Source organism: Pleurodeles waltl, chromosome 7, assembly GCF_031143425.1.
Source record: "Pleurodeles waltl isolate 20211129_DDA chromosome 7, aPleWal1.hap1.20221129, whole genome shotgun sequence".
NCBI lineage: Eukaryota > Metazoa > Chordata > Amphibia > Caudata > Salamandridae > Pleurodeles > Pleurodeles waltl.
The window spans coordinates 205112711-205129338 of record NC_090446.1 but is presented as its reverse complement, the minus strand read 5'-3'; the positions used below and the strand labels follow the sequence as shown (position 1 = coordinate 205129338).

Genomic DNA, 16628 nt, shown 5'->3' with positions numbered 1-16628 from the left:
TGGGGAAATGTTTTTGGTAGACAGCAAAGATGAGCTCTGGACCTTCAGTAAATCACAGGTGCCAGAAAGCTTTTGCTGGTGTGGCGGGTAGATGGGGTGGGGCTGCTTTGTGGGGAAGGAAGTACTTCTTGGTGATCGAGTCGCCATCACCAAAAGCAAGAGGTTGAGTGAATGCCTAGCCTGCCACAATGTGGAGTAGGTTGAAATTATAGTATGGTAGCCGGCTCAAACAGTACTATCAACTCTTTGAGGCCTATACCACCAGATTCAGGTCAATTTTCTCAAGTACTACAATACTTTTTAATCTCATAATAATTCACAATGACTGACACTGATCAATTTATTTTGTTACCTACCTATAAGGATATCAAACGTCTACAATAATCTTGTTTGCAGCGGATGATTTACTGTAAGATGTTACGCACTTTCTCCCATTCCCCTCAGGCTTCAGTGAAATTTCACACATTACACACAAACAGATTAACAACCTAAATTAGCTTATAGTGCACTTTATTTTATTTTTTTGCTTACCAAGTACTTTTCGGTGGCTTCTTGTCCAACTGCATTGCAGACGTCTCCAAAGTTAGCAGCACAAACCTGAAGAGCAACATAAAGATAGCACAATTACTCCAAAAACATGACTTTGCTTTTACTATGAAAGATACAGATCTCAGTGGTTTAGCTGCACTATATAACTCTTGACACTGTGGACGGATTTGAACCAAATCTGACAATCTCTTGGCACAGTCATATTAGGTCAGGCATGGCATTGTTTGTGCAAGGCAAAAAAGGTTAATAGGAGGAGTGTGTTAAAATTATGTGTTTTATTATTTAGTTCCCACAGGAAAATGTTCTAGCACCTGAGCTCCGACAAGGGCACTGGGAGCTGGGGTGCTGGTGGTGCTACACCGCCAAAGTAAACTTGCAAAAATTCAGAAGGATAATATGCAATAAAGAGGCTTTCAAATGTTGTGTTTTTCTTGCTGCATGTGCTGGGATTTCAAAGTCAGAAGGCAGGTGGCATACAAAGCCTGACAATTCTTTTCTTATTTTACCGATTTGAAAGTAATGGAATTTTGAAGTTTGACCAAGTGCCAGTATTGCTGGGGACAGCGAGTGTACACACAATTTAAAACACAATTTAAATACTTGTAATTTAACTTTACAGTCGCCTAAAATGGATCAGCATTAACTAAAGTACAAATCAGGCAGTTCTTTTTTGAAATTCAGACTTGTAGGAAATAATGATTGCAATGGTATCAAACTAACGAGGGCATTTGTGTGGTGGACAAATGAGACCTTTGGTGGCCATTTCAATGAAAAATGTACTTACGTAAAAAGCAGTACCCTACCACACACTGCTTCCGTCATATTTTGGGCAATGTACTGCAAAATGTACCCCTGGACACAAACTACTACCCTCCAATTTGCTGAATGGGCATGTCTCATTTGCGTCACTCGTTTTTTTGTGTACTGCTTTAATTTTCCACGACCTCTAATACGTCAGTGTTGTAACTATGATGGCTGCACATCCACTCTAAAAATTGTTCTGGCGACACAAAGCCCAAACTGCTGAGCAGATTTACATCAAACTTAGCATGGAAGTAAAACTTTACTTACAGTGTGCTGTTGCTGATTTGTTGTAAATCAGCTTAGCAGTCAGACACAGCATTTTAAAAAAAAGTTGCTGAGTGGGCTTAAGAGGGCCAACACTTTTCTGGGTCTGTACTGTTAGAAATCGCAAACCATGGTTCGTGACTCGTTTAAATCACATGTTGATTATTTTGATAAATGTAATTGGTGAAAGGTTTTTAAGATTATTTTTACTGCCGTCTTGAACTGCTACTCAAGATACCACCATATCTTAGAGCTTCATTACAGGGACGCGTGAACTGAAAAAGAGGCAGCAGCCAGTGAAATGCAATCACCCTCCTGTGTTCTGCGTATGCGTTAATGGAACAGCCCGCACTGAGCCCAGGAATGGATGGGTGGGGCTGCGGTTACAGTGAACCCTGACCAGTGGAGCAAGGTGAGAGTTGTCTGAGCACGTCCTAGGTATTGTCTGCTACTGCTCTTGATCAGCCAGTCGTCAAAGAATGGGAAGATGTGGATGGGTGCTCTGTGTAGATGAGACACTGGTAAAGACCCTTGGAGCTGTACTGACCCCAAGGGTAGTATTGTAAATTGGTAGTGCTATACATTTACCACAAACTGGAGATACTGATGATGGCAGACAGGGATGTCAAAGTTGGTGTCCTCGAGCTACAACAAAGTCATGAAACCACCTCGACGAAGCAGCAGGAAGACGTCCTGCAGATTTGTCATATGAAAGTGTTCGACAGGATGTACCAATAGAGTGGCCTCAGGTTTAAGCTGAGCCAAAGGGAGTCATTTTTCTTGGAATAAGGAATAGTAAATAGACACCTTTACCCTTGTGGGGAGCACCAGATGCACTGTGCCTTTTTGAAGGAGCGATCTAAACTCTTCTTGTAAAAGAGGGAGAGAGTCCTGGCTAAGGGTGTTTTGGTATGTTGGGTGGGTGTGGAATGGCATTCTGAGCAGTAGCTCTGCTGAATGAATACTTGTACCCAGTCACCTGAGGTGAGTAGTGGAAATCCCTTTTGTGTTTGGGAGAAGGAATGGTGGGAGAGTCAGCTTTGGGAGTTGAGGCTTCTTTAGCAGTCACCTCTACCACTGTCCTTGCCGCTGTTGCCTCTCTATCCTCTGCCTTCCTGGGACTCGTGAAGCTATTGACACGGTTGTCACCTGCTAGCACCAGTAGGATGCACCTGGCCGCAGGGTGCTTTTCTACTGCTACAGGATTGCAGTCGGCATAAAGAGCCACTCTGTGTGGCAGACTCTAGAACACCCATGGATTTCATAATCTTGCTTGATGTCCACCTTGATTTTCTTTAATATCTAATTTACTTGGGGATCAAAGAGACACTCCTCATCAAAAGAGATGTTAAGGAGGTGTTGCTGGACCTATGGTTCAAAACCGGAGACACAAAGTATTTGGGGTTACGTAGCAGGATGCTGGAATTATCTACCGAGTACGCTGTGCAATGGATAATCTCGCTGGAAATTATCTTTTGTTTTGTGACTAGCTTCTGACACCTTTTTCAGTACGTCTCAATGAAGGGCTGCAACAGGGCCTCCATCTCCTCCCAGTGATATGTCACGTCTCAACTGCAGACTCACCAATGGGTGGGCGCACCAACCACACTGCACTCAGGAGCTTCTTCTGGTCTTGGAAGGGGTCTCCTGTTGCCTGGGCCCACTTCCTTGCTGTATGGACTATTAGAGCCTCAGGGAGGACCTGGCTTCTATCTGAAGGGGGAAATATGTAGACACTTTGATACAGGAATGAGCATATTGACCCAAGGGGCTCTTTAAAGTTGGCAGAAGCAAACTTGAGCTTGCACTTCAGCACAAGATGAATTTGACTACGTGTTCAGACTTAGAGAGGGTCTCCACCAGAAAGATGTCCTCATCCAGTAGGACAAGCATGATGACCTTATGGTGGTGTGCTGCTCTCCAAATAATGACACATGCTGTTATAGATAGTTTGGCTATACAATCATCTGCAGGGTCGAGGTAGTCGTCCCAGATGTGACCTGGGCCACATGCCATAGCAGTTTGGTCATGAGTATTTACTTTCCCATTTGGGCTACAAGGGTTGGAAAAGGAATGGACTGACCTCTCAGGAGATTTTGGTGGAGGTGGATGGAATAGAGAGTATGGCAGTGGTGGTGTTGGTGGAGGAGGAGGAGGTGTGGTGAGTGTGTGGGAGGCAATGTAGGAGGGGTTTTATCCTTGTCCCTATGCCTTCTAGGCATCAGGTGCCATGGCTTGTCAAAGGCAGCTCTTCCTCTGATGTTAGCATCCATTTCTGGGCAATTAGGGGTAGTGTGGTTGATCGGGGGCAGCTTAACTGTTTCTGCTGGTTTGAATAACCGCCTTGGTCTAGCCTTCAGTTCCTCCGACATTTCTCTTTGGAATGGGTGCTTCAGACTCCTCTGATCTCAGAGTTGCCTTGGCGCTCGGTTTTGGAAGTGCTTAAGCATAGTTTTCAGCTCCAAGGTGGATGATCTGTGTCCTTCACGTGAGAGCAGGAATGTGCCCATTCTTAATCCTCTTTGTCGGAGTTGCTCAGGGACAGTGTCTCAGGGGCTGGCACTGGTTGGGTTGCTGGGCTGCGAAAAAGACCCATCTTCACCTCTTTAGTGCAAAGCAGGCCCTATTCACCACTGACGTCAGGCGTCTCAAGACAATGGCTGCTTGTGCATTTTCAAGTGGGACCATTGCCTTTCCCTGTTTTTTTTAAATTAAGACAGAATTCACTGAACAACTTGTTCTGGTCAGGGAAGAGGGGTAGGTTGCAAGTGCCTTGCCGGTCTGACATGGTTATTTATCGCTGAAGGATGTAGAAAACTGGAAAGATGCCCATTCCATCATCCCCTAGTGGCTGCATTCTCTGAGATGAGCTCTGCAGAGAACGAAGAGAACTCAACTGAGTTAGAAGCCAGGGCATCAGCTGCCTGGGCAATGAGGCAAAGCAGGCAGTCGAAGAGGAGAGGTGTAGCAGTGGGGGAACAGCATGCAGTGATTTTTCTCCAGTCGGTATCCATGAGTAGAATAGTTAGGCCTGAAAAATCCAAGTTAAACACATTGATCTCTGAGCTGTTGCTGGACATGTCCAAACCCGATGGCAGAAAAAAACAATTTAAGGTGGAGTTGGTGCCCATGCACACTGTGTACTAAGGAAGAATTCACACATACAACACCTGACTTGAAGATTCTTCAAAGAAAAATAGGTTGCAATGTCAGAACCCGACACTAGATGGCAGATGTTATGCATTTTTAAATCTCGCATAGGCAGCACGTGAGCAGTCTCTGTAAGACATGCTGCATTTATAATACGAGCTTCAAGCCCCACCCAACTTAATTGGTTCACTTTACTGTGACTCTTAAATGTCTGTCTTTCATTGGTGAAAATGTTTTTGACTCCCTCCTTTTGTTCGTTTGTAACCTCCCATTAGGAATGCTCATGTAACGTGCTCTCACTCATCATGTTACTTTCGGTGCACTATGTTTTTGGGTGATTTCTGGATGTAAACACAAGAACTTGTGTTTTTAGTCGCCCTGTTCCTGTATTTTGTTTTGTATTTTTGTTTTGTGTCTGTGACACAAGCAAGCTGACCTCTGATAAAAGCTGCTCAATTAACTCTGCTGCTGCCAGCCACACAAACCACTACTCAAAGATGCTCCATTCTACACGACCAGAAGCCAGGAAAACTAACTGTGGCGCACATGGGACACGCTGGTAACAGTCCTCTTGGGGGTTGGGTGGGGAGATAAAATGCACACTGCAGCTTTCACCATTTACTTGTTTGTTCTACTCTCATGGCACGCTGGCACGGAGGGTAGAGAGCTGTGTTGTTCTTCAGAATTAACATTTTTATTGCACTATTTTTTTTGGTTGGTTTCTGGACATAAACACAAGAGCTGGTATTTTTAGTCGCTCTGCTCAAGTTTAAAAAAAAAAATTATTATAATTTTGTGTCTGTAACACGAGCGAGACTGCCAGAGAAGCGACCTCTGATAAACGCTGCTTAACCCCTTCCCCGCCACGGACGTAATGGTTACGTCCATAGCAGCGCCCGTGTGGCGCCATGGACGTAACCTTTACGTCCTGGGACTGGCAGGCGGGGGAAGCGCTAGCGCTTCCCCCGAGGGACGCCCCCCCTAGGCCATGGCTGAAAGGGGAATCCCTTCCCCTTTCACCCCCCCCCCCCTTGACGTCAGCGAGCGATCGTGCGCTGATTTCATGGAAAGGGGGAAAGACGCGCTGGAAGCCATTTGCTTCCAGCGCGTCTAAGGGAGAAGGCGAGTTTTTTGCCTTCGTGCGGGGGGGGGGGGGGAGAGATGCTCTGAAAGAGGCATCGAGGGAAAGGAAAGGGTTTTCCTTTCCCTCGATGTCTCTTTGAGCATTCCTGCTGCCCGATCAATGCCCACTAGACACCAGGGATTTGTGTATGTGTGTGTGTGTGATTTTTTATTGTGTGGGGGAGCGACCCCTTGGGCAAGGGTCGCTCCCCTTTGGGGGCAAATGTATTTTTCATCATTTCTGCCCCCCCCCCCTGGGGGCAGATTGGCCCTAGTTTTAGGCCGATCTGCCCCCCAAGGGGGGCAGAAAGCCACTAGACACCAGGGATTTTATTGTTGATTTTAATTTTTTGTGTTGGGGGCGGCCCCTTGGGCAAGGGTTGCCCCCAGGGGCCCACATGTATTTTTGGGCAGTTCTGCCCCCCTTGGGGGCAGAGAGGCCTATTTTTTTTAGGCCTTTCTGCCCCCAAGGGGGGCAGAATCCCAATAGCGCCAGAAATAGTATGTTTGTATGTGTGCTTTGTGTTGGGGGGTGGCCCCTTGGGCAAGGGTCGCTCCCCCTGGGGGCGCAATGTATTTATTGTCGTTTCTGCCCCCCTTGGGGGCAGATTGGCCCTATTTTTAGGCCGATCGGGCAGAAAGCCACTAGACACCAGGGGTTTTATTGTTGGTTTTTATTTTTTGTGTTGGGGGGGCAGCCCCTTGGGCAAGGGTCGCCCCCAGGGGCCCACATGTATTTTTGGGCAGTTCTGCCCCCCTTGGGGGCAGATAGGCCTATTTTTTTTTTAGACCTTTCTGCCCCCAAGGGGGGCAGAATCCCAATAGCGCCAGAAATATTATGTTTTGTATGTGTGCTTTGTGTTGGGGGGTGGCCCCTTGGGCAAGGGTTGCTCCCCCTGGGGGGGCAATGTATTTATCGTCGTTTCTGCCCCCCTTGGGGGCAGATTGGCCTTATTTTTAGGCCAATCTGCAGAAAGCCACTAGACACCAGGGATTTTATTGTTGTTTTTTTTTTATTTGTGTTGGGGGGCGGCCCAGTGGCCCATATGTATTATTGGGCAGTTCTGCCCCCCTTGGGGGCAGATATGCCTATTTTTTTAGGCCTTTCTGCCCCCAAGGGGGGCATAATCCCAAGAGCACCAGGGATATTATATGTGTCTATGTGTGCTTTGTGTGGGGTGGTGGCCCCTTGGACAAGGGTCGCTCCCCCTGTGGGGGCCAATGTATTTATTGCCGTTTCTGCCCCCCTTGGGGGCAGATTGGCCTTATTTTTAGGCCAATCTGTCCCCAACGGGGGCAGAAAGCCACTAGACACCAAGGATTTTATTGTTGTTTTTTTTTATTTGTGTTGGGGGGCGGCCCCTTGGGCAAGGGTCGCCCCCCAGGGGCCCATATGTATTATTGGGCAGTTCTGCTCCCCTTGGGGGCAGATATGCCTATTTTTTAGGTCTTTCTGTCCCCAAGGGGGGCAGAATCCCCATAGCGCCAGGGATACTATATGTGTGTGTGTGTGCTTTGTGTGGGGGTGTGGCCCCTTGGGCAAGGGTCACCCCCCCCCCCCCCCAAAAGGGTGCAATGTAATCTGGGCGATTTCTGCCCCCCCCCCGGGGGTAGATTGGCCTATCTCTTTTTTAGGCCCATCTTCCCCCAAGCAGAGAACACTAGACACAAGGGAAAATTAAAAAATGGTTAGTGGCGGAGTGTTTGTCAACTGGCGAAGTATTTGCTTTTATGATAATAACAGTTTTTCTCCTTTTTGTTCTAGTTCAAAGCTTTTGCTGACTTTGCTGTGGCTTGTTGCAGTTTTGGCAGTAGTTGTCCTGCGGTTTGCGTAGTTGCATGTTTTAGGTAAGTAAATAAATTTACTCCAAGTGAGTATTGTTGCCATGCATGAATGACATGTTTGTAGGTGGTGTACTGAATGCAGGATTGTGTGTTAAATTGTCCTTAGATTTATGCACAATGATTATTGTGTTGTCTTATGTCTAATTTGCTTTTTTTCTTCTCTTTTTAGTGGGATATCGTTGGTGATTGCTGTGGCTGTGCAGAGTAGTTGCTGGTGAGTCAAGCTTTTTCAGGCAAGTGAGCAGTATAGTTTTTGAGATTATAACTCTTAGTGATAAAGCTATACTTTGTTACTTATCTTACACAGTGCTGGTTGTTGGTGGTGTATTTGTCCAGTTAATTTTTGTAGGAAGGATCATGGCTAGCCGTAGGATGACCGCTCAGCAGGTTGTTAGTGTGCTTTTTGAGTCATCTTCTGACCATGAATATGAGACTGACTCTGCATCTGAGGCAGAGGAGGAAGTGCAGGATTCTGGAAGTGAATTTTCTGTCAGAGATGAATCATCTGATGATGAAGCCACTCTCAGTGCTGATGAAGGGCCTGTTTTAGAGGAGGACAGTGATGTGCCAATGGTGCAGGAGCCAGCGGCTGAAAGGCTTCCCATTGGAAGACCTGACACATGGGTTGCACCAAACATGGAGCAGCCACAGTTGCCTGCGTTTACTGGTTTTCCAGGGTGTCGAGTTAATACGGAAAACTTTTTGCCCGTCAACTTTTTTGAGTTGTTTATGGACGATATATTTTTGGAAGAGATTGTTGAGCAGACTAATTTGTATGCAGAGCAGTTTGTGAGGGACAACGCTGCCAGACTTAGGCCACACTCTAGAGCTAGCCGGTGGATTCCCACAAATCTGGAAGAGTTGAAAATGTTCTTGGGTTTAACTTTTTTGATGGGGCTGATGAGGAAGCCATCGCTGTCTTCATATTGGTCTACTAGTCCCTTGATGGCAACTGCTATATTTCCTGCCATCATGAGTCTGCTACGTCACCCCAGTCGTAACCGGTATGAGCTTCTTCTTCGGATGTTGCATTTTGTAGATAATGCTTTAGCCTTGCATCCTGATTCTGACCGTCTTTTTAAGATGAGACCTGTCCTTGATCATTTGGTAGATCGGTTTTCAGAGATCTATGTTCCAGGGAAAGAAATATCTGTAGATGAGTCTTTGGTCCTGTTCAAGGGTCGTTTGGTTTTTAGGCAGTACATTCCTAGCAAGAGGGCACGGTATGGAATTAAATTGTATATGCTGTCAGAAAGTAGTACAGGATATGTTTATAATTTCAGGGTCTACACTGGTAGGGATTCCAATATTGACCCCCCTGGTTGTCCACCCACTTTTGGAGTTAGTGAGAAAATTGTGTGGGAACTTGGTAGACGACTGTTTAACAAAGGTCACCATTTATATGTAGATAACTTCTACACTGGAGTTCGGTTGTTCGAGGAGTTGTTCAGAGTGGACACTGTTGCTTGTGGCACAATCCGCTCTAATCGGAAAGGCTATCCAAAAGAGCTTGTCTGTAAAAAACTTGAGAAGGGACAGTGCGGTGCCTTGCGGAATGATGAGCTGCTAGCTCTGAAATTTGTAGAAAAGAGGGATGTATACATGCTAAGCACCATCCATGATGAGAGTACTTCACCTGTGGCTGTTTGGGGTCAGGTTGCCGAAGTGCGCAAACCTGTGTGCATCTTAGACTATAATAAGCACATGGGTGGTGTTGATAGAGTAGATCAGAGGTTAGAACCTTACACTGCTACTCGTAAGTCTTATGTGTGGTATAAGAAATTAGCGGTTCACTTGTTCCACTTGGCAACTTTTAATGCTTTTGTTGTGTTCAAGGATAGTTCTCCAGAGTCAAGGATGACATTTGTGAAATTTCAGGAGTCTATCATAGCTAGCCTTGTTGTGCTGGAACAGGCAAGAGTTCCTAGAGAAGCAGTGGTGGAGGATGTGGCTAGATTGAAAGATCGTCACTTTGCTGAGCACATTCCTCCCACGGCCAAAAAAAACTTTCCTGCTAAGAGATGTAGAGTCTGTGCTCGAAGAGGTATCAGGAAGGAGACTAGGATGTACTGCCCTGACTGTCCTTCAAAGCCTGGGCTGTGTGTGGGTGGCTGTTTCAGGAGCTACCAAACACAGAAGAATTATTGGGAAATTCCGTGAGCGTAAACTGCTGTTTTATATTTTTATATGTTCGGTTTCACGGTTGGCATTAGTCATGTATTCAGTTAGAGCTTTTGTGTTTGTAGTTTTGTACTAATTTATGATTAGTGGTTTCTTTGTTGTTTAAAAACAAAAAAAAAGGGATGGTATGTGTAGGGTGGCGCTTGGCTGGCGGTGTGCGTGGGGTGGCGCTTGGCTGGCGGTGTGGGTGGGGTGGCGCTTGGCTGGTGGTGTGGGGGGGTGGCGCTGGGCTGGCGGTGTGGGGGGGTGGCGCTGGGCTGGCGGTGTGGGTGGGGTGGCGCTTGGCTGGTGGTGTGGGTGGGGTGGCGCTTGGCTGGTGGTGTGGGTGGGGTGGCGCTTGGCTGGCTTGCGTGGATCCCCAACATTTTCTTACAGAGACGCCTCTGCAAACCGCAAAATTTGCTTAAAAAAGCATATTTTCCAGAGTTTTGTTTGTACGATCACCGCTCCAGCACAAAATTCCTACTCCCCAGTGTTCCCCTCAGTCTCCCAAGTAAAATGACACCTCACTTATGTGGGTCCCCAAAGCAGAGTCAGTCTAAAGATGTATAAAAGAATATGTCCTTATAAACTTGCTGTGCTATCCCCTCTATCTCTACAAGTTCTGGGCCTTATTCTGTTGCAGGCACCTGGCCCACCCACACAAGTAAGGTATCATTTTTACCGGGAGACTTGGGGGAACGCTGGGTGGAAGGAAATTTGTGGCTCCTCTCAGATTCCAGAACTTTCTGTCACTGAAATGTGAGTAAAACGTGTTTCTTTAGCCACTTTTTGAGGTTTGCAAAGGATTCTGGGTAACAGAATCTGGTCAGAGCCCCACAAGTCACCCCATCTTGGATTCCCCTAGGTCTCTAGTTTTTAAAAATGCACAGGATTGGTAGGTTTCCCTAGGTGCCGGCTGAGCTAGAGGCCAAAATCCACAGGTAGGCACTGTTTTCTATGAAAAAATGTGATGTGTCCACGTTGTGTTTTGGGGCGTTTCCTGTCGCGGGCGCTAGGCCTACCCACACAAGTGAAGTATCATTTTTATCGGGAGACTTGGGGGAACGCTGGGTGGAAGGAAATTTGTGGCTCCTTTCAGATTCCAGACCTTTCTGCCACAGAAATGTGAGGAACATGTGTTTTTTTAGCCAAATTTTTAGGTTTGCAAAGGATTCTGGGTAACAGAACCTGCTCCGAGCCCCACAAGTCACCCCATCTTGGATTCCCATAGGTCTCTAGTTTTCAGAAATGCACAGGTTTGGTAGGTTTCCGTAGGTGCCGGCTGAGCTGGAGGCCAAAATCTACAGGTAGGCACTTCGCAAAAAACACCTCTGTTTTCTTTCAAAAAAATGGATGTGTCCTCGTTGCGCTTTGTGGCGTTTCCTGTCGTGGGCGCTAGGCCTACCCACACAAGTGAGGTATCCTTTTTATCGGGAGACTTGGGGGAACGCTGGGTGGAAGGAAATTTGTGGCTCCTCTCAGATTCCAGACCTTTCTGCCACAGAAATGTGAGGAACATGTGTTTTTTTAGCCAAATTTTTAGGTTTGCAAAGGATTCTGGGTAACAGAACCTGGTCTGAGCCCCACAAGTCACCCCATCTTGGATTCCCCTAGGTCTCTAGTTTTCAGAAATGCACAGGTTTGGTAGGTTTCCCTAGGTGCCAGCTGAGCTAGAGGCCAAAATCTACAGGTAGGCACTTCGCAAAAAACACCACTGTTTTCTGTGATGTGTCCACGTTGTGTTTTGGGGCATATCCTGTCGCGGGCGCTAGGTCTACCCACACAAGTGAGGTATCATTTTCATCGGGAGACTTGGGGGAACATAGAATAGCAAAACAAGTGTTATTGCCCCTTGTCTTTCTCTAAATTTTTCCCTTCCAAATGTAAGACTGTGTAAAAAAAGACATCTATTTGAGAAATGCCCTGTAATTCACATGCTAGTATGGGCACCCCGGAATTCAGAGATGTGCAAATAACCACTGCTTCTCAACACCTTATCTTGTGCCCATTTTGGATAAATACAAAGGTTTTCTTGATAGCTATTTTTTACTCTTTATATTTCAGCAAATGAATTGCTGTATACCCGGTATAGAATGAAAACCCACTGCAGGGTGCAGCTCATTTATTGGCTCTGGGTACCTAGAGTTCTTGATGAACCTACAAGCCCTATATATCCCCGCAACCAGATGAGTCCAGCAGACTTAGCGGTATATTGCTTTCGAAAATCTGACATTGCAGGAAAAAGTTACAGAGTAAAACGTAGAGAAAAATGTTTTTTTCACCTCAATTTAAATATTTTTCTTTTTCAGTTCTTGTTTTCTGTAGGAAACCCTTGTAGGATCTACACAAATTACCCCTTGCTGAATTCAGAATTTTGTCTACTTTTCAGAAATGTTGCGGTTTCTGGGATTCAGCGTTGGTTTCATGCCCATTTCTGTCACTGACTGGAAGGAGGCTGAAAGCACAAAAAAATCGTAAAAACGGGGTATGTCCCAGTAAAATGCCAAAATTGTGTTGAAAAATTGGGTTTTCTGATTCAAGTCTGCCTGTTCCTGAAAGCTGGGAAGCTGGTGATTTTAGCACCGCAAACCCTTTGTTGATGCCCTTTTCAGGGAAAAAACCACAAGCCTTCTTCTGCAGCCCTTTTTTCGCATTTAAAAAAAAAAAAAAAAAAAACATTTTTCACTGTATTTTGGCTAATTTCTTGGCCTCCTTCTGGGGAACCCACAAAGTCTGGGTACCTCTAGTATCCCTAGGATGTTGAAAAAAAAGGACGCAAATTTGGCGTGGGTAGCTTATGTGGACAAAAAGTTATGAGGGCCTAAGCGCGAACTGCCCCAAAATAGCCAAAAAAAGGCTTGGCACCTGAGGGGGAAAAGGCCTGGCAGCGAAGGTGTTAATTAACTGCTGCTGCCAGCCCCACATACCACTGCTCCCAGCCGCTCCCTTTTACCCAACAGGGAGCCTGGAAGACGAACTGCGGCGCACATGGGGCACGCTGGTAAGAGTCCTCTTGGGGAGTCAGATAAAATGCACTCTGGAGTTTTCACCTTTTACTTGTTTGTTCTCGTTTCATGGTGCCCTGGCACTGAGCTTAAAGAGCAGTGTTGTTCTTCACAATGAACGTTTTATTGCAGCAGAAACATCACCACCATAACACTAAGTGGCATTAATATTTATTTCGCTGCAGCAGCGGGCCCGGTAGTGAGAACAAAGGCGGCAGATGCTCCCTTACTCGTTCTGTGTTTTTAACCCAAATGGGTTACCTTAGGGCAGAGATCTTCAAACTGGGGGGCGGGCCCCCAGGGGGGCCTCAAGTGAGGGGGGGGGTTGCAGGCTCTGGCCAAAAGAAGCATTACACAGATAACAGTGTTTTGTTTTAAGCAGAAACATGTTATTGCACTTTTAAAAAGGCAACAGTACTTAACTACAATGTTTAAATACGTCTAAACATATTCAAACATTGTTATTTTTATAAAATAATTGTGAAAAATTCTGAGGGGGCTCAATGATTTTTATTTTTCAACTGTGGGAGCGCGACACTAAAAAGTTTGGACACCACTGCCTTAGGAGGAGCGCATTCCGCAGCGTGGGGGAGGGAGGGCAGGTCATGGTGAATTTCTGGGCTTGTTTATATTTCCGAAGTGGGAGTACGTCAAAGTTCCTTTTAAAAGGAGGGGCGATGCTTTGTACAAAGTTTCTGAAAAATGTTTCAGAGACAGAATAAGTTTTACACATCACCGCAGACAACTTCACGCGGCAGTGGTTTCAGTCAGAAGTGAGAGGCAGTTAGCCAATTTTGCCACACCCCTTCGACCAGGTTTTGTTGACCAGTCGCACCTCATTAGAAACCCAGTGTCGGAGTCAGGACTTTTGAAGCTCCTCGCATTTCAAGTGAAGGTGAAAATACAACTTTCAATGATTGTCTTATCTGTTCAGGCACTGGGCTTCCCTGCCTTTCTCCATTTCTCCCATGTGTGCGTGTTTTTTCTATTGAACAAAAAGCGTGAAGAGAAGAAATCTTGTGTAATTGGGCATTTGTCAGAACCGCCTCATTTGCAAAATTGATTCAACATTGCCGGGCATTAAAATGTTAAAACCCTATGGTGGCCCCAATTATGTAAATACGGCACAAGTGACTGTCATTAACAATATTATCAGTTGGCAATATCGGTGGTATTTATTCGTGAATTTTATAATTTTATTATCTGATCCGGTATTCGTACTACCCACTCCCCCTCCCCAAGTAACCTTTGTGACTTCTGTGTTCTGTATTAGTACAGCAAATCTGCCCTGAGCAGAAATGTACACATTTTTCTGAAACTGCCCGTCACCTTTTGCTTTCAACTCTCTAAAACGCTCTTTCCTCCATTCCTTAAACAAATACAAAAACAACACACACCTGATTGCCTACAGTTTTTGTAAGAGCAAAGAATTCATGGATAATGTGCCATGTTCTTTAAGAATGTGCACAATTGTGTCTACATTTGTAGCTATTGCACCGAGTGTCTCTTTATTACCAAGGCTTTAATACAAATGTATTTCATTGTACATCTGACAATTACACTCCATGTCACACGGTGCAACGCCACACAATTCCATACCACTCCACACAATTCCATGCCCTAATAATTGCCCACCATGCCACACAAGGTCACCCCAAAGCATGTAGTTCAACTCTGGATAAATCCACACAGTTCCACGCCACAATTTCAATCTACCATGCGCGCACCAGAATTACACGCCACACTATTGCAAGAAATACCACATAATTCAGAGTTGCATAATGCCCCTTCACACCACATAATTCCATGCCATGCTACCTAATTCAACAACACGCCACATAATACGACACCATATGATTCAACTCCTCACATTTGCGCTTGATTACATACAATTGCACTCCACAGAACACAATTCCATGTCACACCACAAAATTTCAGGCCACAATTCCATGCCACATAATTCCAGTCAAATACACATAACTCAACTCCACACAATTCCACCATACGCTACATAATTTCGCACAATAACACATAAATAAACTCAGTACCACAAAATTCCACTCCATGAAACAAAATTCAGCTTTATGACACATAATTCGACTTGACTCCACATAATTCCACTTCAATCTATGCCACAATTAAACTCAACACAATTATATGCCACACAACTCCATGCCATATATTTCTACTAAAATCTATATAACATTCCACGCCATGCCCCACAATTCCACACCACATAATTCCACTGCAAGCCAAATAATTCTAGTTCCACACAAATCACTTCAGGCCACACTGTTGCACTCCAGGCAACACAGTTCTGTGCCACACAGTTCCATGCCACATAATTCCACAAAACGCAATTCCATAAAACGTAATTCCACTGCATGCACATAACTGGACTCCACTTCACACAAATCCACTCCACTCGGCATAATTCCACTTCGCACATAAGTCCGCTTCGTTACACAATTCAACTTTGTGCGGCATAATGCCACTCCACATCATTCCATTCGACACAATTGCACTTCATGTCACACAGCTGCACTCCATTCCATACTACTGCACGCCACACAATTGCACTACACGCCACACAATACTTGTCTAGCAATTTCACTTCGTGCCACACAGTTCTACGCCAAATAATTTCACATCATTTCACAGAATCGCATGCCATATATGCACATTATGCACTTATAATAATTCGACTCCACTACATATAATCACACTCCACATAATTTAATTCCAGGCAACATTTCACGCCACTTCACATAATACCACTTAACACAAATCTACACCCCTTTACAAACAACTTACAAACTTTCATGCTCTATATCTAACAAAAATCAGCACCACCTTAGCACCAACTCAGCACCTCCTAAACAGCACCACAGAGGCACACCATCACTCGGCACCACCTCAGCATCATTAAGCACCACCTCATTAACACACCACCACAAACCGTAAGCAAAGCACATCTCCGCATCAGCACACTTCCTCATCAATACAACGTTAACAAAACCAAGAGCTCAAACTAAACACAAGGTCTCAAAGGCGCGACCTATTGGCTATGTCAATTCTTGTTATTAGTACACTGTGTATAAGTAACATTAGTGGGCCAAATAGGTTTTCACTACAATTATACCTATATTCACACAAAGAATATACATATTAAAAATATAAATCTATTTATCTACATATATATATACATATATATATATATACATATATATATATATACACACATATATATATATATATATATATATATCTCTCTATATATATATATATATATATATGTGTTTCAGTGTGCTAAAATCGATTTAGGCTATCACACTGCCACTCTTAATCTGGTCACGTTAAATCATGCATTGCTGAGTCCATTTCACATTTCACAGATTATGCCATTAAAACCCATTGAATGCCTGGAACTCACCCATACCTCAAGCTATCTTACTCACAGCCTTTCAATCGAAACATAAACGTCACCAGCAAAGTATAATGTAAGAGGTATTGTCAATGGAAGAAATATGTTTTTGTCTAGATAATTGAGATTATACCTGCTAAATGAAAGATTTAAATCAATACCAATAAAAGTGAAATATGAGAAAAGGCTGATCATCATCACCAGCTCTACCGGAAGAAGGGTTAAAAAAAAAAAAAAAATTGACTTAATTCCCGACAGGAGTCTACATAACCCATATAACTACAATTTCAGTGAGAATGGCA

At 44.8% G+C, this 16628-nt stretch overlaps 1 protein-coding gene across 2 annotated transcripts in view; it reads right to left on the bottom strand.

The window, feature by feature from the left end:
* Positions 1-16628, bottom strand: part of LOC138303973 (serine/threonine-protein phosphatase 4 regulatory subunit 1-like) — a 284441-nt gene that overhangs the window by 80323 nt on the left and 187490 nt on the right. For both annotated transcript variants that reach the window (XM_069243582.1, XM_069243581.1), the window contains one exon: positions 532-597. In XM_069243582.1, the coding sequence (XP_069099683.1) occupies positions 532-597 (66 nt within the window). The remainder of the gene's footprint in view (positions 1-531; positions 598-16628) is intronic.